Source organism: Mugil cephalus, chromosome 6 (genome assembly GCF_022458985.1).
Source record: "Mugil cephalus isolate CIBA_MC_2020 chromosome 6, CIBA_Mcephalus_1.1, whole genome shotgun sequence".
Taxonomy (NCBI): domain Eukaryota; kingdom Metazoa; phylum Chordata; class Actinopteri; order Mugiliformes; family Mugilidae; genus Mugil; species Mugil cephalus.
In genome coordinates this window covers 4,585,876-4,607,601 of record NC_061775.1, presented here as the reverse complement: position 1 = coordinate 4,607,601, position 21,726 = coordinate 4,585,876, and the positions used below count along the sequence as shown (strand labels likewise).

The window sequence follows — 21,726 nt, the reverse complement described above, 5'->3', positions numbered from 1 at the left end:
TGTCGAAATGGGTTGTACTGACACATGTTCCTAATTTTAGGCAATTCAGTTTTATTCAGTTGGATAGGCAACAGAAAAAAAAAACACTTTAGAGTTCAGTTAAATCCAGCTGAACAGCACAACAAACTACATCCTCCAAAATGTTTCAACAAACAGTACATTATACAAGTGGTTATTAGAGTTAATGGAGAATTGTTATTGGAAAATCCATTTGTTTTCAATAGTGTACTTAATAAGAGTTACACATTTAAAATTTGGCAACTTTTTATAGCCTTCAAATTGATACGCCAATCGGGCATAACATTATGACCACCTTCCTAATATTGTGTAGGCCTTGTTAGTGGGTTCAGGTGAGGGGCCTCTGTGGATCATCTCACAGATACTTGATCAGTTTGGGATCTAGTGAATTTGGAGGCCAGGTCAACACCTTCTGCTGTTCTTCATGTTTTTTTGAGTTGTTCCTAAACCGTTTGTGCGTGTGTGTCAGGTTGCATCCTGTTGGAGATGACTGCTGCCGTCAAGGAGTGTCATTACTATGGGTGTGGGGGTGTCTGGTCTGGTCTAGTTGGGTGGTAACATCTACACGAATGTCAGTTTCCCAGCTATTGTCCCAAGATGACCAATGATATTTACTTCTCAGTGGTCAGTGGTTTTAATGTTGTGGCTGGTCGGTGAATCCTTACGGACACTTTTCAATGAATCACGTTGCCATGACAATGCTTTATGCAAATGATAGTGAGTACCAAGGATGCCAAAAAAAAAAAAGAAAAAGAAAAAGAAAAATGAGGAACCGAAATGTGAAGCAAATAAGGTGGGGGAACAAATCATGTAAGATTGGAAGAATGATTGGGTAAAAAAAAAAAAAGCAAAAGTCTCTCGTTCCCCTTTCGCAGGGGCTGAGATTTTATCACCGGCTCGTACTTTCTTTAAACTCGGTGAGCCCAACTTTTTTTTTCTTCTTTCTCTTAAATGTTTCATGTTCATGGCGGAAGCGAAAAGTGGAAGCGCAGCGATCGATCGACGTCGTGATATTTAGTTTTAGTCTTAATTCAAGGGATCGTTTCATTTTCTGTTTTCGCTGTAGGGCGACTTCCTCAGCTCAACGGTATTACTCGTCCTCTGCTTTGTGTGCGTATGTACAGTTACAGGCGGATTGTTCTCCGCCCCACGCACTTTCACGAAACTAAACACGGGGACATCGGAGGCTGCGTTTACAACCTGTGGTTCAGCGGCCCACCGACCAGCCAGTGTGTCATCCATTGAGCTGTCAGAGCTCTGTTGCAGGTCCCCGCTGTCAGACACGCACGGGGGGGAAATCGGTGACTGAGTCTCCTGCCAGTTTAGGCATAAAGTTTCACTTGATCTATGCAGGGGATCTACCGTGTGGCTGGTGGTGACACATACGAAGATGGAGGAGTTGAAAATGAGCGTTGCTACTCTCGGCGAAGACGTCTTCATCAGATTGTCAAAGATGTTGGACAACTCCACCTGCGGATGGAGGCAGCTGGCGAAGGCGACGTCCGAGCATCCGAATTTCCGCTGCAGGTGAGACATTGAAGGCGTCCCACGACGAAGGTAGCAGGGCTGCACTTAATTCAAGGAAATTCAAGCAGTTCCAAAACTATTTCCCACTCACACATTAGCAGAATAGTATGTTTGAAGTATTGCATGCGCATCAAACTGCTTTGTTTAATTTGTTTGACATTCCTGCAGGTGAAAAACACTATTAACTGTCCTGTCATGCTGTAACTCCTGCCTATTAATCCGTGTCCCTGCAGTGAAAAGGAGCTGACCAGCTGCTCACTCCAGGTCCTGAGCGCTGCAGGTAGCCCGGCACGCACGCTCCTGGCTCGGCTGGCCGATCGCTCCTGCTCCCTTGACTTTCTTCTCCACTGCCTGAGGAAGATTGGCCACCAGGAAGCTGTGCAATTCCTCACCACCATGGGTAAACACAAAGGGACTAAGGTTCCACCTGCAAATGTATCAAATTGATTTTTTTACTCCGGGAAATAACTCGCCATAGAAACTGAGAAGGCTGAGAGAAGCTTGTCTCTTCAGGCTTTACCAGCCCACAGTCTAAGCCAATGGATGCGTGGCGTGTAGCTGAATGTGTCTCAAGTTTGTAAGGTAACACTTGTAAACTACTAAGTGCTAATGTTAACAAAACAAGAATCAATGGTGTATTTCTGGATAGACCATGGCCTGTGCGGGCACCGTCTATACATGTTCCAGCCACTGCTGCATTCCGTTTCACTCAAAAGATTCAGGTGGGAATTATGTCACATCTGAGAAACATCGCTCCAGGACATCCGATATGAAAACCTGGGGTAGGATTGCAGTTTGTAAGATAGCATTGATGAGGTCCAATTGACCTGTTGAAATTTCCTAATGGAAATGTTCACCTTCCCTGTTCGAATGGAGTCCTCTAGAAACTGGCAGTGAAAATGATTGAAAAATTCAAGAACGCGTGACATTGGAATCAACATCTGCCCCAGTGCAGGATGAGTCATCAACATTTTAAGATCATTTTCCAAGACACGACAAGCTCTAAAATCCCAGCAATACCTACAAGACATTCTTTTTCAACATTGGCCCAGATATTGCTTTATAGATACCGTACAGGACAAAACATATTAAAAACAACTGAACATCTTATTTGATTTCATTGGGTCTTCCTCTAGATCTTAGCTTCATGAAGGTTATTATTCAGCATTTGATTAATGTAACCGAGAGAGATGTTGATTCAAACGTTTTTTCATTTAGAAGGCTGTGGTTTGTAGTACTACTGAAATGGGTTGTGCCAACACATTTTAACACTTTAACAGCGCCACAAACTACATCCTCCAAAATGTTCACACATCTGAATTATCACCTTTCTCCTTAATTAACATAACCACCACGCAGCTGTGCAGGGTTTTTAGTTTAGAAAACCTACGTATTCAATACTGTACCTAATGCTTTGGCACGTTTCTATCTGTGCACTGTAAGTAAACATCAAAATCCAGACACATAAGCCCGTTTCATTGTTATTGTGTTTATTTGTTTGTTTGTTGGTAGTGTCAGAGCGGATCCAGATCAGAATGCAGCCGCAGTCCCAGCAGGCCACGTTGGGGAGCAGGGTGGTCCTGACCTGCAGAGCCTCTGGTCCCCCTGGACTCACATACCAGTGGTTCAGAGGCAAAGAGGAGGTCATTTTAACATTTTATGGTTATCTCAATGTATGAAAAGGGTCAATAATATTTCAGGTTAAACCCTGAAAGTGTTCTGTACTTACATTACTTTTTGTTTTATCTGTCACTGCTACATGTTAATGTGCTGATGGCAACGAGATAATCTATTGATTATTTACTTGTTTTAGATTTTGGACGAGGCGGGCAGATCGCCAGAGCTGGTTCTGTGTCCTTTAGGCCCAGCCCACCAGGGTCATTATATCTGTAGGATCAACCACGGGGAAAACTGTATCTTCTCCCAATGGGCTAATGTTCGCTTGATTCGCTCTACGGGCTCTAGTCCAGGTATCTTTCCTCCGTCTCTTCCCTAGTTTTCACTGAACCCGCTGTCACGTGATGTTAACGTCTTGTAAATTTTGTCACCTCAGGCTGCAGCAGCACTCTGTTTCCAGGCTCGGTGAGTGGGCTGCAGATCATCTGTCAACCCCAGTCTCAAGCAGTGTCTGAGGGCGACACTCTGGTCCTCAAGTGCACTACAGAGGCCAACCCCCCCGCCCAGTATGAATGGTACCACAACTCAGTGCCCGTGCCACAACATAAGACATGTTTGCTCAAAGTAAGTGTGTTCACAAATACTTCTAATGTTTGTCTACTGTGTTGAAAACTACCTTGGATTCAAACAGAGGAAACAGAACAGATGGAAAAGCTTTACAATCAACACCGCAAATGTAAAACCATATAAAAACGGAACAAAGGAACAAATCTGAAACATTAATAGCAAGCGAGTAGGTTTAATTTAGGTTAAAGAGAGTTAGCTTGGTTAGCTTGTTAGTCTCCTAGCAGTTTCAATTTTCTAAAGTAGACCGATACATTTAACGTTGGGTAAAAATGATCAAAGTTCACCAAAACATTTGAAACTCATTGTCCCGTATAGTTTGATCTTAATCTGCAGTCTCACTACTAGATGCTGCTAAACCCTGCATGCAGTTCCTTTAAGTGTTTGTGAATCATTGTACTAGGGAAAGTACCTTATAACGAAGCCAAATGTCAGAACTTTTAAATAAAAAATACAGTTCCTGAGTATTTCTCGCTTGCGGTCTAAATATCAGATTTATATATGATGATGTTCTGTGTTCTTGCATACCCTGTAGATCCCGTGTGTGACCACAGCACACAGAGGAGAGTACAAATGCAAGGTGTTCAATTTGTATCATGAGGTGTGGAGCGACACTGCTACAATCTGTATTGGTAAGACCCAGTGATATTATGTTTACAGAATAAAACGATTATAAATGAGTAAATGATAAGAAGATCTTGGCTGTCACAATGTTAAAATGCTAACAGCAATGACAGGTAAATATTAAGCAATACGACATTACAGTAAATCTAATGCTGCATATTTCTGTCTCTTCACACTTTTATGCAGGCCCCAGTTCCATCACGGAAGCTTCCTGGGTAGAAGTTGATCGTGGCCTAGGTATTCTTAAACTTCTGGTTGACTGTTTGGCAGAGCAAAAGAGGAACTATAGCAGTGTTGTTGTTCCTCTGTCTATTTGTACTCATTAATTCCTGTTTTTGTGTGCACATTGGTGAAAGTATCAAGATTACTGTGGACTGTGCAGGGATTTTTTTTTAAGCTAATGTGAGTCTAATCTGTTTTGGTATTGGTAGGTTTTGTCAATGTGAAAGCACCAATGTGTACAGTATGTGTATGGTTGCAAATCATCACAAATGGAAGATGAGTCATTTTTAATGTAATCCTACAATGCTGGTGTTGCCAGATTCACAGGAAGTTCACAGGTCAACCTCTGGACTAGGAATATATCCGCTGCAACAGATGGCGTGTCCGCCCCCATCAGCCAAAAATTTCTATGGTGAGTTTTATGAGAGCACACACAGACACAATAAAGTATCTACAGATCAAAAAATATACTTTCAATAGTTGCTGTATTATTTCCGATTAGAGCGTCTTTCCTAATCTTCCTATCTGCAGCCACAGACAAAGTTGCTCTCCTGATTGGCAACATGAACTACCTCTACCACACTCAGCTGTCCGCTCCTATTGCCGATGTCCATGAGTTGGCCAACCTTCTTAGACAAATGGACTTCAAGGTGGTTTCACTGCTCGATCTCAACTGGCAGGAGATGCACAGTGCAGTTACAGAGTTCCTGTTGCTGCTTGACAAGGGAGTCTATGGTTGGTCTTTTGTCAACCACTGATCTGTATTATATATTCACATTTTATATTATAGCAGGCTGTATTTGATGTCTCTGTCATCTTTACACATCTCTGTATGTAATGGTTTTAATATTATGGCCCAGTCACATTTGCCAACACTTCTTTGTCTTTGCTCCTGCAGGCCTGCTATATTTTGCCGGTCATGGCTATGAAAACTATGGCAACAGTTTCATGGTTCCCATCGATGCTCCGTACTCCTACACATCCGAACACTGCTTATGTGTTCAGAATATACTTACTAGGATGCAGGAGAAAGAGACTGGACTCAATGTATTCCTCCTGGACATGTGCCGCAAAAGGTATGGACGTGATGTTGTAGTCGGTGTTGAGTTTAGGTCATCCACTCTGCATTTTGTGCTTCACGCTTATTTCTTCTCTCAGAAATCTAAATGATGATATCATTGTGCAACCTGGATTGCTGAAGGTGACGGCAAATATAGTGTTTGGCTATGCCACGTAAGTTTTCAGCAGTTTTATAATTCACACATTGCACATACTTTTTTTTTTTGCTATGACCTCCTGTGTTATGAGTTGCAGAAGAATCTTCCTAATTCACCCAAGCGTAACCTGCTGTGTTTAGATGCGCTGACGCAGAAGCATATGAGGTGAAGAGGGAAGACGTATCAAATGGCATCTTCATAAACTTTCTCAAACGGCGCGTTTGTGTAGACGAGAAGGTCACCGTCATGCTGGACAAAGTCGCTGAAGGTAAAGCACACAGTACACTGTTGGTTTTGTATGCATTGTGCTGACGTTGTTAAAAAATCTGATCACTGACTATGGTTAAAAACACGACATATTCATATTCTTGTAATGCTGTGCGTGTGGCTAGTGATAATAAATATTTCCACAATATTCCTGTTTACAAGAAGCAGGGGTTTTTCTACAGATGGTGAACTTCATTAATTGTATTTTGTGATATTTGCACATATCCAAAAGCTGTTGATATCCAGGTATTCATCCATGTCTGTTTTTCCGTGCAACCAGAAATGGCTTTTATTTTAAGCAGACATCTCTTTGCAGCCTTACAAACTCTCTTTACAGAGTTTACAATGCTCACTAGAGCTTACTATAAAGAGACAAGAGGAGAAAAAAGCATTAAAAACCCAAACTGAATTCCAAATGTGCTTTATTAGACGTAATGTGTGTTAATTTATGCAGTTTGTGTTGGCGCCTGGTCTCCTCTACATCTGCTAATCTTTTGACATAAATTATAGGAATGAGCGTCCAAACCTCATGTTACATGCTTGTGTTAACTTGTTCTGACCTGACAGGTATCAGCACACCTTAACTCAAATGGCATGTGATCTAAATGTTGGCCCATCGACAGGGGTTGCTGCTGACACACTTAGGTGTTACAAAGCCATCCTCATTATCACTTCAGCCTTGTTTATCTTGCAGTGAAAAGTGTTTTCAGCCAGAGAAACATTTAATACGTGCATACTAAATACTAAATGTTTAATACACCCCAGATATTTCTGATTTGGGAGGGGGCAATGCCACAACAAGGATATGGAGCGAAATTTGTTAACACACAAAAGACCATTTACAAAAAGGGAAAAGGATGAAGCATGATGCAGTCAAATCCCACTCCTATTCAAATGTTTATTTAAGTCCAGGAAGTTGAGTAGGCAGTTTGTCAATGGGGCCAGGACACGTGCATATTCACCGTGCTAAAAGAACGTGGTTACGTGCAGCTCAACCCCCCAAATGTGGTCCCTGGATCTCAATTAATCCTCAGTGCATCATGAGTGCGTCGACACCAATACCTAAAGCGATCCCCTTGTGATTGGATCACAGAGAACAGGCCCTTAAATTCCAGCCAGATGTGCAGCTCTGAAACAGCTGGTTAATACGCACTGTATACTGAAGACTTTTTCTCATCCCCAGACATGGGTCGTTGTCAGATCACACGAGGGAGACAGGCTCTGGAGCTCCGCAGTAACCTGTCCGAACGACGCTCCCTAACTGACCGGATACAGACTGCTGACTGCTCGGCTTCCTATTCAGCTCGAAACCTGCAGTGGGCCGTTGCTCATGGTATTACGTTGTTTGGCGTTAGCATTAAGGCAGAACATTTTTATCTTAATTTGATCTAATCCAGATGTCTTTCTTCGTAGTCCTACCTGTGAGCCATTACCTTCAGTTTGACTGCGGAGTCAAGGTTCAGCTTGGGTTCGCTGCTGAATTCTCCAACATCATGGTCATCTACAGTCGTATACTAGGCAAACCCAAAGAAATCGTCTCCTGTTCTGCACAGCTCACCGATTTCCCTATGGTGTGTTACCTACTATTGCACATAGATTTACAGATATTTATTCTGGCTCTCCCACATCAAGGTTGGGACCTGGAATCCTTCAATATTTCAAATACTATGTATTATAAAAGCGGTTACTTTGTTATTGTGGATCCCTACCGCTAATACACACACACGATAATAACTGAATTCAAATGTTGCCGGGATTTACACTGTCCTCATGCTCCTTTGGCAGGATGTGGACATTGATCTAAAGAAGACCAATCAGGAGACACTGCTTGAAGCCGGCAGTTTGTTACTGATCCAGGACAATCTCCCTTCATCGGAGGACCCCAGTCTTTACACGCGCATCCGTAGCCTGCAGAGACTCAGGGTCAGACACATGATACACACATATATACACACACACACATACATTACCTAGATTTAACTTAAGTCTACCTGATCGATTAAAAACACACTTTAAAGATCTTTTAGTTATTGTGAAATTGTGAGAAGTATTTTCTTGGCTGTTATGGATGAGCTTAAAAATACATCCTACTCTTCACTGTCTTTACAGAGCGAGCTGACTTTCACTGTCTGTCTTCATTACACCTATTCCAACATGGATGACGAAATACAAGAGAGGCAAGCAGTGACTGTCGGCAAGCCCCTGGTCTCCAAGCTCAATCTCCATGAGCCGCGGCCATCGCGAGCCTGCTCTGCCTCCTCATCCCTCAGCGTCGACTCCTTCAACGTTCTAGACTGCTCCTCTTTTGCTGAGGGATGCACCTCCGTCGGTTCAGCCTCAAATACCTGGCCTTACTTTGCACAGACTGCCAGCGCATCTTCCACCACTGACTCTCCGACTTCATCCAGGAGCGCCAATATACCAGAGGAGAATGACACCCTGGAGTTTTTTGACACCCCTCAGCCTCTTGTTGCCAGCAAAAGCTTGCCCCACAGCCAAGTAAATGACACACGGTACAAATTTAGTGACATGTACAATTTCAATTCTTACTGAGCAGTATGGAACATATGATGCACTCCAGTAAATCAGTAGAATGTGTAATCATGAAAGTGTCAGAACGTGCCATTTCTATAATGCTGGCCCAGGACCCAGCTCACTGCATAAGGTTCAAGTAGCTGTTATATTTGTCTTAACTATGCATTTGATGTAATCTGTAATATGAACTGCACTGAAAAGTAATCACACTGCAGATGAATGAATATGAAATAAAATGTAACAAACGTATTTTTGTTGTTTTTTTTTTGTAATTATATGCACTCGCTTTTTTCTAGCCTTTAATACATCTAGAAAACAAACAAACATCTGAATGTGCGCTTATAAGTAATGCAGTACTCTCCTGTGCTGGTCTCTGCACTGTCACTGGATTGCGCCTGCGCGGTTACGTCACTTTGACTGTCCGTCCGCCATTTTGTGGTAGTTTTGCAAGCTTCGCTGCTTCCATCCGTGGTGCAGCATCGGTAAATAAAGTTCTGAAAACGACTATTTCAGACTGAAGGGAAATATTTGGGAACTAAAGCTATGGCTGACCCATCAGCAGACCTGGACGTTCCAGAGGGCGCAGAGGTTCGCAAATTGTCGGAGTTGAGAGTTATCGATCTGAAGGCCGAACTGAAGAAACGAAACCTGGACACCACGGGCGTTAAGAGCGTGCTGTCTGAGCGTCTGAAAAAGGTCTCATTTCTGTCTGTCTGTCTTGTAAATCAAATGTGCACCAAATGTCTGGACTATAAAGCTATACAAAACATACTAAATGCGGCTTCACGGGTATCTGAAGTCCCAGTTTTGCAAATGCATCATTTCAGTCACACTGCTATCAACTTACAGCTAACTCTACCGAGCTAACGAGGCTCATTGACCAGAATGGGCCTGTGCTAACTTTACAGCTGACTTAATTGTATCATTTACTTTTACGCATTTGACCCAGAATTTGTCTTAAGCTACTCCTGATTTGTACTGCCTTGAGTGTGTGTATTTATGTTCTCCTCTCGTCAAACAGGCCATCGAGGACGAGGGTGGAAACCCAGACGAGATCGTAGTCGCCTCGGAGTCAACCCCCAAAAGGGCTAATGTTACAGCCAAACGAGCTACCAGAGGTGAACTTTGCATAGGATGCGTATTGGCACCATTATTTGACACCAAGTAACCCCAGACTGTAGCCATGACGTTGTAGTGTTTTATTCTGATGTGGCTGTCAAATTTTAATGACCTCCCTGTGTTTGTAAAACAGAATTAACATGTTTTTTTTATCGCCAAACTGATTGGAAACTTAAGACACTATTCTGGAGGTTCTACATTGACAATACTCTGGTGATTGTGGGTTTCCTGAGTATTATGTTGCAGATATTTAGTCTGTGTTTTCATTGGCCACTTGCAAATAAAATAACCCTTTATAAAGGAGTTTAAAGGATGGAGCAAGGAGGTTTAAAACACGTGTTTAGATTGTTGGTAGTTATCAGCTGCATGTCATGCAATAGCTATTCTACTTTTGTTTTAGAAAACCTTTAGCCCTAAATCCCCCTTCAAGACTATTCTGATGATCAGTTTATACTGAAACAGCATTAACAAAGGTGGTGGCTCAGCTGTGTGTCCTGGAGGATGGACTTTGTGGGGCTGTCGAACTGGATTGACTTAAACACAAAAGTGTTTCTTTTGCTTAGCCCAGTGTTGTTAAAATAATGGAAAGATGTGTCAGTACACCCCAGTATAATTCAGTATTAGTACAAACTACAACTTCAATAATAAACACTGTTAAATCAACAACTCTCTGTTATCTCAGACTAATGTTGGATATCATAATCTTTGTGAAAACAAAATGTAGTGCAGGGCTGTTTCTTTAGAATGCATTTGTATTCACTAGTGTATCTAATTGAGCATATACGTACAGTGGATTATTTGTGATACAAATGTGATTTCAAATGGATACTTGGCCTAAACTTAAGTGTTTTTTCTATAGATTCCAAGCAAGAGAATGATGGACCAGAGGACAGCACTATGGAGGAAGATTCCCGAGAAGGACAGGTAAGTTTGTTGAAAAAGGCACCGCTGCTGTAACGCAAAGCTTTTGCACACTTCTTCTTGACGACCTTGTTCTTTCCCTCCAGGAGGATCTGCAGGAAGATCATGATGACATGCAGGACGATCATGAGAACATGCAGGAGATGGACATCCTCGACATGAATGTCCTGGATGAGACGGAGAATGACAACGGTATTCCAGTAGAGCACTACGAGAGCGACGCAGAGAACTTTTACACAGAGGAAGATGCAGAGTTGAATGATGAGCATGAGTACAGAACCTTTGACTCAGACGATGACACAAGAGGTCCAGAGGTGAGACAAACTCGATAGAAACTTCTCTACAAATGTTCTCTCTGTTTACATGGCAAGATTTAATGTTACGCCTGTTTGTCTGTATTACGACAGATGGATGAGTCTGAGAGGCTGGACAAGGATGAAGATGTGGCGTTTATGGTAAGTTCACTCTGCAATATCTTTGATGTGTGTAAAGCTTGTTAATCATGGAAAATGTATGTTGCGCAGACTTTTTCATAAATTAAATTCTCTTTGTTTTAGGCTCAGCATCCAGATGCGGATGAAGCGAAAGAAGAAACAGGTACTGTAGAGAGCAGCTCATCAACAGTAGTGGTCTTTTAACAGTGTTGACCATGGAAATGCAAACCCTTAATCTAGTTGAGTTTCAACCAGGAAGAGAGACTGGAAGCCCAAAGGGAATTGCTGTCTTTGTGTTGAAATTTGGTTAACCACAATTTAATCATAATTTGTTAATATTGGTCAAGTTACCATCTGCTGTAACAGCCGTGGTTAACAATTTGATGCACACTGACAGCAATTGGATTTAAAAGTAAGGGAGGTGTGAGCTGTTGCAGGTGATTGCAGTGTTTCTAGGTTTGCCACATGAAGATCAAGACAAAGAAGACGCCTCAAGAATTATCCTCTTACAGTACGACTTTTTAAGGACACTTACTCAGAACTCAGCTGGACATGAAACTGCTGGACTTGAGCTGACGATCTGGTTGATATAAATGGACACTGGAAAATTTAAGGCTACAGGAAGATGGACTGGAGCGAGTCTTCGTTACTACACTGCTAGTCTTGTGGCACTCTTCAGCACTGAACTCTTTGACTGCTTTGGATCAGGTGAACAGGGTGAAGTGGTTCCATTCGATGGCGTGCCACAGTTTCAGCCCCAATAGTTGCTTGGTTGTCCTCCAGCCTTTGGGCTCTCTTCCAGTCTCTCACTAGGGCCTAGTTCATCGCTGTAATGCATAGTTCTAAAAGCACAGGCCAGTGGTCATGACGTTCCTAATCCAGGCCTTGCCAGTTCCTCGTTAACCATTGATGTGTTTCAGAAGTGATTAAACTCTGTGCCATTCTATTCCTGTTAAATCCGTAGAAAATGACAAAGTAGCCGGGTCTTGTTTATCTGAGCCACTTAACGAAGATCACCACCAGAGCCACGGGACGAACCCTGAAGACGAGCAAGGTGCCACCGCCGGAGGGGAAAACAATGTGTCCGACAGGGCCGCCTCTGGAGTTATGGACACCGACAGGGATGTTGTGGAGAGTGACGCCCAAGAGGCCGGGGACACGCAGAATGTCCCAGAAGAGACATTTGACTCTGAAAACAAAAGCTCGCAGGCTGTTAGTGTAAGCGAACAAGGCGGCACGGGTGAAACTGTTGATTCAGAAATGGGGTCTAAGAAGGGGGAGGAGGATGAGAAGGAGAAGACAGAAGAGGAAGCTGCTGCCGATTCAGCCCCCACAGTGAAAGAGTCCTCTTCTGTAGAGGGCGATGATCAGAAAAAGAGGTTTGTTGCTTTCTGTATACTAGAAACCAAAATGGTTATCTCTGTTGCATTGGCCCCCTTTGTGCTAGCAAAATTTGGATGCTCTTTTGGAGGTAAAATCGTTCTGTGCATTTGTCCGTGTTCATTCGTCATTCCTTGCACTCACCTATCCCACTTTATTATCCATTAACGAGTAATGTATTGGGATTGTCAGAAGGTATTGTTCCATTTGTTCACCGTTAAATCACTGCACTATGGTACATGATGGGTTGATCACTGTAAGTAACGTATATACCATAAAACAAGCATAAACGTAGCTGTCATGAGATGCCAGATGTCCTTTACTGTTGAATACTTAGGGTGGTTTTTCTTTGTCTCTAGCCCTGAGGAAAAAGATGACAAGACCGAGTCAAAGGATGAAAAGGGTGAGTGAATGAAGTCATATGTTTTTCTGATGTGATTTCAGTTTCACTGTAAATATGCTTATTAACGCGTAACGAACATGTGTGTAGCCACTGGGGGTGCTGCAACAAGCACTAGTAGGAATCTGTGGGTCAGTGGACTCTCCTCCACTACCAGAGCGACTGATCTGAAGGCCCTTTTCAGCAAATACGGCAAGGTTAGTGTATGGAAAACAGTCTCCTGCGGATTTATCACTTTGCTTTCTTCCAGCCAGTTACATTAAAAGTAATAATGTGTGGTTCCCTCCAGGTTGTTGGAGCTAAGGTGGTGACCAACGCCAAGAGCCCCGGGGCTCGCTGCTATGGCTTCGTCACCATGTCCACCATAGAGGAGGCCACCAAGTGTGTCAGCCACCTTCACAGGACAGAGCTACATGGCAAGATGATCTCCGTGGAGCGGGTTAGTGTTGCAGAAAAATATTTGTGCTTCGGGTGCATTCATGTGTCCTGCAGTAATTAAAGATTCAACATAGACACTCTCTTAAGTGTACAGTGAATCTTTAACATTGTACATGAGATTAAAACATCATCAGCTGAAGATGTTATAATTAGATGGTGAAATGTGTTTCTGTTTTATGCATTTTAGGCAAAAAATGAGCCTGCAGGGAAGAAACCAGCAGACAAGAATGACGCTAAGAAGACTGGAAGTGATAGGAGACATTCATCTGACTCCAAGTAAGACTGCTAACAGGTTGCTACATGTTTGATTGATTTGAAGTCTCTCACTAAAAATTGCAACACTATCAGGTAGTTTTTGTTTTGTGTGTTTAGATTTTTAGCACAGATCTGCCCATAGTTGGTGTTAGAATAAAAACCCTTCACACTCATATGAATTAGAGCATAAGCTATCAACTCTGCTGTTTATAGATTGACCTCAGACATCTCACCGCTTGAAACCATTTTTTCACAGATTCGATGGAAAGGATGAGAAATCGGAAGGAGAAGGAAAAGATGGCAAAGGTAAGAAATGTGGAATGCTGTCCAGCTTGTAAACAACCAGCTTAATAAATCTCAAACATTTTCTTAAATTCTCATCTTTTTGATATCTGTCAGGACGAAATGAGAGGACTGTAGTTATGGACAAGTCCAAAGGAGAACCTGTTATCAGCGTCAAAGCCAAAAGCAAGGAGAGAGTAAGTAAATATTCCCCCTGAAACAGGGCTCTCAGTTATTTGTATAAGGTGCATATCATCGACCGCTACTAGATGTTTTCCTCAAATTGTCCGTTAATGTCAAAGGTTCCTGACAACATCCAGATTAAACCCATAGGTCAAAGACAGATTTGTATTTTGTCTTGCAAATATTCCTAAATGCTTTTCTCCTCTGCAGAGCACAAAGAGTCGAGACCGCAAGTCATCCAGTAAAGAGGCGAAAGACATCTTGTCATTTGACCAAATCAAGGAACAGAGGGAGAGGGAGAGACAGCGGCAACGAGAGAGGGAGATCAGGGAGGTCGAGAGACGCAGATACACGTAAGGATCATGTCAGCTACAATGGACATCAGTCATACATCAGATCTTAATAGAATTGTTGAGATGTATTACTTTGAAGTATTTTTATACAACATCACCTGAAGATGTCTCTGTTTCCTTCAGTGGCCGTGATCGCGACAACCGTCCAGACCGTGAGCGTGAGCGAATCCGTCTGTTCCGCGAGAGTGAGGAGAGGAAGCACTTGATTCGAAAGAGACACTGGCTGGAGGTATTGTACAGGATTTAATATTAGCGAGGACAATCTTTCTTCCTCTCTGTCTCCCCATGTTCACACATCTCTGTTCGACACGTACTGTTATCAGTTTACTTTGTATATGTTTTAAAACTTCTCATGATGATCATTTATTTGCCAGTCTGAGAGACAGCGGCTGGATGCAGACCGCATGGAGCGTCAGTTTCTGGAGCGCGAAAGGCTACGCATAGAGTACGAGAGGCGGCGCGAGCAGGAAAGGATTCTGAGGGAGCGTGAGGAGCTGAGACGACAGCAGGAACAGTTGCGCTATGAGCAGGACCGACGGCCTCTCAAGAGGCCTTTTGACATGGACAGCAGGTAAACAGTAACATAGTGCAGTGACATAATGATGCATGCTTAGCCAGAGGTTCATTGTTGTTAAAAATTTTACCGGTGACTGTGAGAGCAGTACTTCTTTACCATATGCGTCAATTGTGATGGTTCATGCTCTTGTCAGGAAAGACGACTGGCCCGAGAAACGCATGACCATGGATGACCGATACGGCCGCTCAGACTTTGGACGGCAGGAACGTTATCAGGACTTCGATCACAGAGACCGGGGCCGTTACCAGGACGACATGTTGATGGACCGACGGGACAACACTCGTAGCATGGGAGCTGACAGAGATGGCCAGGTGGGCTGTGAGAGTTGTCGTCCCCTCATAGATTAAACTTTTTAAATAAAATGAAAACTTCACCAGTGAACCCATTTAAGTTAAATAACTTCTTTTTGTTTTGACAACAGTAAAGTTAATCTCTCTCAGTTGCCACTGCGTTGGTGTGTGAATACCATAGATGAGCATTGATGTAAACTCTTCTCATGCCATTGATGTTTTGTTGAGCTGCACAGCCCCTTAAATGAAGTAAAACAGCAATATTTGATGCCTAAAGTTTGTAGCACTTATTTTCTCTTGTCTTCTCTCGCAGCACTTCTCAGACAGACACGGAAGAGACTCCTGGGGAGGCGGCTACGACAAGCGCATAAATCCCAGGTAACACACTGGCTTCATTTCACACTGGAAAACACTCAAAACTCTTTCATCCATGAGGAAAAATGTGAAGAAAAAATCTTATTTTTTAGGGAGGGTGGTCGTGACTGGGACTCGGGGAGGAAGATGGATGGAGACAGGACATGGCAAAGTAAGTCATATACCTTGAAACTTCCACTTTATTATTAATGTTAGTAGTGGTCTTCATCTGTGTGTCTGATGATCTCTCTTAACTTACAGGTAGAGATGGTGCTATCCCAGGCCAGAGCCACATAGCACGTGGAGGAATGACGGGGTCAGTAGATTACACATTATTTCCACTCTGACGTTCTCTATTTTTTAGCAGCATAGTTGATTGTTGTGTGTCTTCCATCACCAGGCGTGGAGGCTACATGAACACAGGAACATCACAGTCTCTCTCAGGAGCTCTTAACAGGCAGAACCAGCTGATGCAGGGCGGCGGGCTGCAGGGAGGAGCTTTTGGTCGACGATACTGATGTGTGTTGATTTCAAGTGGTCATTTCTTCAAGGATGTGGCCATGTTCTTTTTGTACATTTTTTTAAAAAAAGTTCTTTTTGCCCACGATTCCCATTGAAATTTGATGTAAACAGTTTTTTTGTGACTTAGTGATCTGCCATGCATCTACCATTCACTCCTACTTCATCTGTATAAATCAACAGTCTTGTATGTACGAGCTGACTCATATCTCAGAGTCAGATCTGTGTGTAATAAATTCAGATGTTTATTAGACACACTGGACCTAACCTCACAAGTCTCCTCTTTGAATCCCTGTCTTGTTAAATAAGTCGTTGTTACAGGTAATTCTTTCAGAGCTCGAGGTTTTCGAGCTCTGCGGATGAACAACGTTTTTAAAATAATCTTGTTACAGTTTCCATTTCAACAATGTCTGGAACGTATTTTTAATTCTGTGCTTTATAAAAGGGTTTGTTTTTCCTGTCCTTAAGTTGACGGTGTTCATTTTAAAACCATGCTCGGTTGAAGCTGGAGTCTTGTAAAAATTCAGTTAACGTACAATAAAAGGATTTTTCATCAATTTGCAGTGGTGCACCTGAAGTGAATTAAGCCTCAGTTTAGAGCTAAAAATGTGGATTCAGATTTGGAAATGGATTTGACCTTTGGCGCTTGTATTGAGAAGCCGGTCCTAGATACATATTGGGCAACGTCACAGGACAGGATGAAGTGCAGCACTGAATATTTATATTGTAGGAGGCAAAATAAGATGTCACTTATACCTAAATGTCCATTCATTCTGACCAGCCAAAGACCACACACAAAAACATGCTGACAGCTGAAGGACGTACTGTGCACCTTGCATTGTTCACTCCGTGTAATGACAGGAAAGTTTGGGATGTGTTAGTTTGTAGATGTTTTAAAGGCACTACAGTGAAATCTGTCTACTACCTGTCTGTTAGCAGGACAAGATAAAAAACTGTGATGACAGAAGTTGCTCTGTGATAGACTGGCGATCTGTCCAGGCCCCTTCCCCGACAGCCAGAATACCTCATGACCCTCATGACCCTAATGAGTAAAAAGCAGTAGTAGATGAGATGATTGAAGTTTGGTCACTGACTGACTGGATTCATCCACATGATTTAAAAACCAATCTAACTATCACATGTCTCTGCTGTGGGACAAACATCCCGCTGGAAGTCAAAGCTGCTAACAAGTTTAAAACTCAGTATCTGAAAGATAACAAGCTAATGAAAGTCACGTTGCGTGATGTGGAGATGATGACAGATTTTTTTTTTTATAACTTTATGCTAGCCATTCAGCAGTTCAAGCTTTTAAAACATTATACGCCACACTGTTTTATTTCACGTAATCTCGGACGTGTTCTTGTTCTCATTTCTCAAACTTTCCAATGTCAAGTCCAGTGAGGATGGATTTAACATGGACTGAAGACATGAGACGAGAAACCATGGGCCGCAATAGCAAACCCAGTAGATGACCTAACAAGAGTCTGAACCCTAACCGTGATATCTGAACTATACATACAGTACAGGGAATTCAGTCAATGTTCATATCTCCTGTTGTGTTCTTTTCCCAGATTGGCACTGAATACACTTTAACCTCTGTACCTGACACTCATAGGAGATGAGTACAGCAGCTGTAAGTGCTGGCTTAGAAACCACCTCCAGATATAGCTCCTTCCTTCTCCAAAAGTGAAGAAAAAGAAGGAACTTTGACTTCATTCATCTATAAGTAGCTCTGAAATGAAACGTGGTTCCTGTTTTTCAGCAGATGCTTTCCTCTCATGACTCATCGTGTAGGTGATGTGTCATTAAGGTAAATGTCAACCAGGGTGAAGGGTGATGCTATTGTACAAATTAGTGGGAAAGAACCTGGCATCAGGCTGTTTATGGTCTCAAGGTTAAAAATGTCCCAATACCAGTGTGAATAACACAACGGATCTCAAAGCATTTAGGGGTTCATAACTTATACTGTTAAACTACATGATGAATGTTGTCAGTGTTCTTAAATTTTCCATTTAATTAAAAACAGCAACATTCTTTACAGTGACATAACATCACACATTCCTTTACCTATTTCATTGTTCCCACTAGAGGGCAGCACACAGTTGTAAATCAAACCCCATCCGATTCATTTTTAAAGCTGTCAAAAAATAAATAAAATAAAAATAAAAACAGACTGAATACCAACAAATTATTTAATTTATTTGCATTTGTGCTCCAGAAGGGACAAAGACTCTTGCATACATGTGGATATGAGTGACAACAGGACGGGGGCATAGAGGACATAATGAGGACATAATGAGGACAATGAGGACATGCACCAGGGCCTCTTTTACACCCTGACTGACCTCTCCTCGACTACAAATAACCAGATGTAGAGCAAACAGTTTAAATCGACAAGACATCTGTTGAGAAGAGGAAAACACCCACTAGAGCCTTGAGATGGATGAGTTATGTGTGGGCAAACACCCGCTCAAACACCAGGAAGAATGAAGTCACCAGTGCACACCACTGATCCTCAGTGAAATGATGTCTCACAGTGAGGGGGTGACCCTCGCTGTGAGACATCATTTACCAAGATTCTTGGCCTTTGGAAAATGTTTATTTTCTGTGATGTCTGCTCGAACACGTTTTCTAAGTAGAGCGCCCTTGTGTGGAGTCTCAGTGTATGTTGTGTCTTTTGTATTTCTTTTTCTATTCCTTTTGTACAGAAATGGACAGGTCACTACCTGCAGCTGAAGCAGATGTCTTAGTGACTCGACAGGCTTAACTCGTTTAGGTTTAGTTTGTGATTAATGAAACTGCTGGCCTTGATCTTATTCATACTGACATGAAGTATTTTAGTCGGCTTGGAAATTTAGTAGAGTCATCTAGTCAAAAAAAACAAAACAAAAAAAAAACACATTAAATATCACAGAGGGGTTCCAGTGCAAGCTTTGGACTTTATTAAGGTCAGTTGGAAAAGGGCAGCTTGACAGATGGATCTGATATTTGGGTTTCATCTCTTAAACTACCTATTTAAGCTTCACATGGACTCCTCTTGTCATGCCCATAAATGGAGTTTTAATAGGTTATCTGAAATCTACAGTTGGAGGCAGAGACACCCCTCTGTCCTCACACATAAGAAAGAGTCCAACATGTCGGAATCCACATCATGTCACACAGCAGGTTTCTAGTGAGATCGTTTTTTGGCTCTGAGACAAAATGAATGCATGTGAGACACTGGCAGGAAGGATGAAGCAGGGTTGAAATGTAATCTAATGCCCTGCTGAAAGGCTCCAGACCTGAGACCACCACAGATCCACAAGGAGCTTCCTAGGGTAACTGGGGGAAAACAAAGCTGAGACAACATCTTTGTTATGTTTCAACTTTAGTTCAGAGTGAACTCAGCCTGAAAGAAAGAGACCAAACTCTGTTGAGGCTTAGCCTTCTGAGATGTAGAAAACAGCAGAAAGAAACAAATTACTATCTATCAATCAATCAATCTTATTTTATTTAAGTATAGTACATGAGTATAAATAACAATGGAAGAATATAAACTGTAAAATGGAACAGAATAACTCTGAGACTATGACATAAAGGCCAGATTATAGAGATGTGTCAATGTTGCTAACTCCTCTCTGATTCATCGTTTTTTCACGGGTAGACACAGGCACATAGAGCCAAATAGAACGGTCCTAACATTGATCCTTGTGGCACCCCACAGGTAATCTGTCGAAAAACTCTCTTCCACAAAGATGTGAGTCGAGCCAGTTTAACTGGTTTCACTATACATGAGATGTCAAGCTGGTGTGAAATGAAGACACACATTAACGGCTTTACTATTTTAAAACTATTTTAGATAACCAATAGTTTGACACTCTATTTAAATCTTTTAGCAATCTGGTTCTAGGTTTTGAAGTTGATGGCGTGATGTGGCTGTGGCTGTTAACATTGGTGTTGTTCTGATACCTAGGTAACACAAATAAAGGTTGAAAAGATGACAGTACCCTGTGATGGCACCCATATCTCATTCAAGGCAGCCATGGCCATGATTTAATGATTAACAGACTGAATACGCTGATTTAAAAACCCGGCAGCATCAATGGTGTCACCCAAGAAGGAGAGGAACAGGTGGCAGGAGTAAGGATGCTAAGGAAAATGAAGGCCATCACAAGCAAAGAAAGTCACCCACTCCATCAGAGCCTTAGAGGTTTTGGGGAAGAGCTCACACAGTGAGGCCCTTCCTCTTTAATTTTTTCATTCTTGCTCAAACCTTGCCCATATTTACTCCATAATGCAATTTGACAGCTGACAGTTCAGTCTGGGTGCTTCTCAACACAAAGTGCAGGAACCTGGTACTTGAAGTTACCTTCCAATGGGTCTTCAATAAAATGGGCAGGGCAAGAACACATCTGGCCATTGGGACTGTACTTGTCAGATGTGTATTCAGAATTGGAGCAGTATAGTAGGGCGAAGATAAAGTGGCCTTCAGATGCCTGATTACGCTTCAAGGCCTGTTACCCATTATAATGCACACAACAGCCTAGTTCTAGTTTTAAATCTACATCTAGCTGTTCATCCAAAACCCACATACACATACTTCCCTTTGGGGTTTGGGAACAAACAGACAGAGATATTTGATACCAAGCAATGCAATATATTCTGCCTTTGAATGGGCTCTATTCTTGATTATTCTGCCCAATGTTGAAACAACAAACTACCTACAATCAGCTATGCAAGTCACTGTGGAATAAGAACAATGTCGCAAGATGAGTCTCCTGCCAGTCAAAAATATCGAGATAGCACTTTAATGATACAAAGTGAACCAAACTGGGTAGCTAGACTCTGAGACCAAGAAGAGTGGAGAATTAAACCTACCTCTGATAAGGCTTCTGTCAGGAGGAATTTGTGGGAAAGATTCCTGCCAAGAAATATAAAGCTTATTAAAAATGAATATGCATCCTGATAAGTTGGCTGACTAATGCCACAATAACAGTACAGCATATAGTGTGTCTTCTAGTTATCTAACAACTATATTCTATTGCATTCATTTTGAAGTTTAAACCCAGATGAAATAGATTTCAACATAACTGCATCACTTAACTTTAATAAGTCTATTTGTCCACATGGCAGCCTCATGTCACCACAGCACCCAAGACAGTGGCATGTCGCAGAGCTTGTTACAAAAGCTCTTCTCTCTGTTGAGTTGGGACATCAGTGTCTTGAGAAACTCCCGTCGGACCAGACTGCACATACATCTCTCCAGGTTTCCTTTTCACTGGTTGGATACTAGCATGGCCAGCTGCCTTCGTGGATGAAACACAGGACTCTTTCAGGCTTCCAATCCACTGCATTCCACTCATAACATACAGAAAACAACAACCACAGTCCGCAAAAGAGCTTATGTAATCTACATGAGACACGGGTGACCTCTTGACAGATCATGATAGTGTATGTGTGGGTTTTTATGTGCTGGACAGAGCACTGACCAGACTTACATATTTCAACGGATGTGTTACTGCAACACATGGACAGTCTGTAATCCATTTGTTCTGCTGTGTGTTTGCTCACATGTAATATAGTGTCTTGTG

The 21,726-nt window shown here is 42.2% G+C and overlaps 2 protein-coding genes across 4 annotated transcripts; both read left to right on the top strand.

The window, feature by feature from the left end:
* Positions 1 to 843: 843 nt before the first annotated feature.
* Positions 844 to 8,900, top strand: malt2 (MALT paracaspase 2). 3 transcript variants are annotated; one of them, XM_047586248.1, is made up of 18 exons: positions 880 to 935; positions 1,143 to 1,284; positions 1,372 to 1,545; positions 1,779 to 1,945; positions 3,058 to 3,188; positions 3,359 to 3,515; positions 3,599 to 3,786; positions 4,322 to 4,418; positions 4,597 to 4,647; positions 4,952 to 5,044; positions 5,164 to 5,367; positions 5,531 to 5,708; positions 5,791 to 5,865; positions 5,990 to 6,117; positions 7,300 to 7,449; positions 7,530 to 7,687; positions 7,902 to 8,039; positions 8,226 to 8,900. In XM_047586248.1, exons 3-18 carry the CDS (start codon positions 1,409 to 1,411, stop codon positions 8,667 to 8,669), a joined length of 2,496 nt encoding a protein of 831 aa, XP_047442204.1. In that variant the 5' UTR covers positions 880 to 935; positions 1,143 to 1,284; positions 1,372 to 1,408; the 3' UTR covers positions 8,670 to 8,900. The 3 variants fall into 3 exon arrangements, with proteins under 3 accessions (XP_047442202.1, XP_047442204.1, XP_047442203.1); XM_047586247.1 differs by having other exon boundaries at positions 906 to 935; positions 1,085 to 1,284; XM_047586246.1 differs by lacking the exon at positions 1,143 to 1,284 and having other exon boundaries at positions 844 to 935.
* A 165-nt stretch (positions 8,901 to 9,065) lies between these two features.
* On the top strand, positions 9,066 to 16,713 carry safb (scaffold attachment factor B). Its single transcript, XM_047587298.1, has 21 exons — positions 9,066 to 9,347; positions 9,673 to 9,769; positions 10,630 to 10,694; positions 10,778 to 11,005; positions 11,099 to 11,146; positions 11,249 to 11,288; positions 12,090 to 12,504; positions 12,865 to 12,908; positions 12,996 to 13,102; positions 13,195 to 13,344; positions 13,531 to 13,619; positions 13,855 to 13,904; positions 13,998 to 14,077; positions 14,274 to 14,416; positions 14,540 to 14,645; positions 14,791 to 14,987; positions 15,127 to 15,304; positions 15,597 to 15,661; positions 15,751 to 15,809; positions 15,899 to 15,953; positions 16,038 to 16,713. Exons 1-21 carry the CDS (start codon positions 9,195 to 9,197, stop codon positions 16,153 to 16,155), a joined length of 2,487 nt encoding a protein of 828 aa, XP_047443254.1. The 5' UTR covers positions 9,066 to 9,194; the 3' UTR covers positions 16,156 to 16,713.
* The last annotated feature ends 5,013 nt before the right edge of the window (positions 16,714 to 21,726 follow it).

Coding starts and splice junctions, on each gene's coding strand:
- malt2 (XM_047586246.1), top strand. CDS start 1,409: ATGGAGGAGTTGAAAATGAGCGTTGCTACTCTCGGCGAAGACGTCTTC. Junction 1,946..3,057: donor GCAATTCCTCACCACCATGG/GTAAACACAAAG, acceptor GTTTGTTGGTAG/TGTCAGAGCGGATCCAGATC. Junction 5,709..5,790: donor CTGGACATGTGCCGCAAAAG/GTATGGACGTGA, acceptor TTCTTCTCTCAG/AAATCTAAATGATGATATCA.
- safb (XM_047587298.1), top strand. CDS start 9,195: ATGGCTGACCCATCAGCAGACCTGGACGTTCCAGAGGGCGCAGAGGTT. Junction 14,646..14,790: donor GAAAGAGACACTGGCTGGAG/GTATTGTACAGG, acceptor TTTATTTGCCAG/TCTGAGAGACAGCGGCTGGA. Junction 15,810..15,898: donor TGGAGACAGGACATGGCAAA/GTAAGTCATATA, acceptor CTTAACTTACAG/GTAGAGATGGTGCTATCCCA.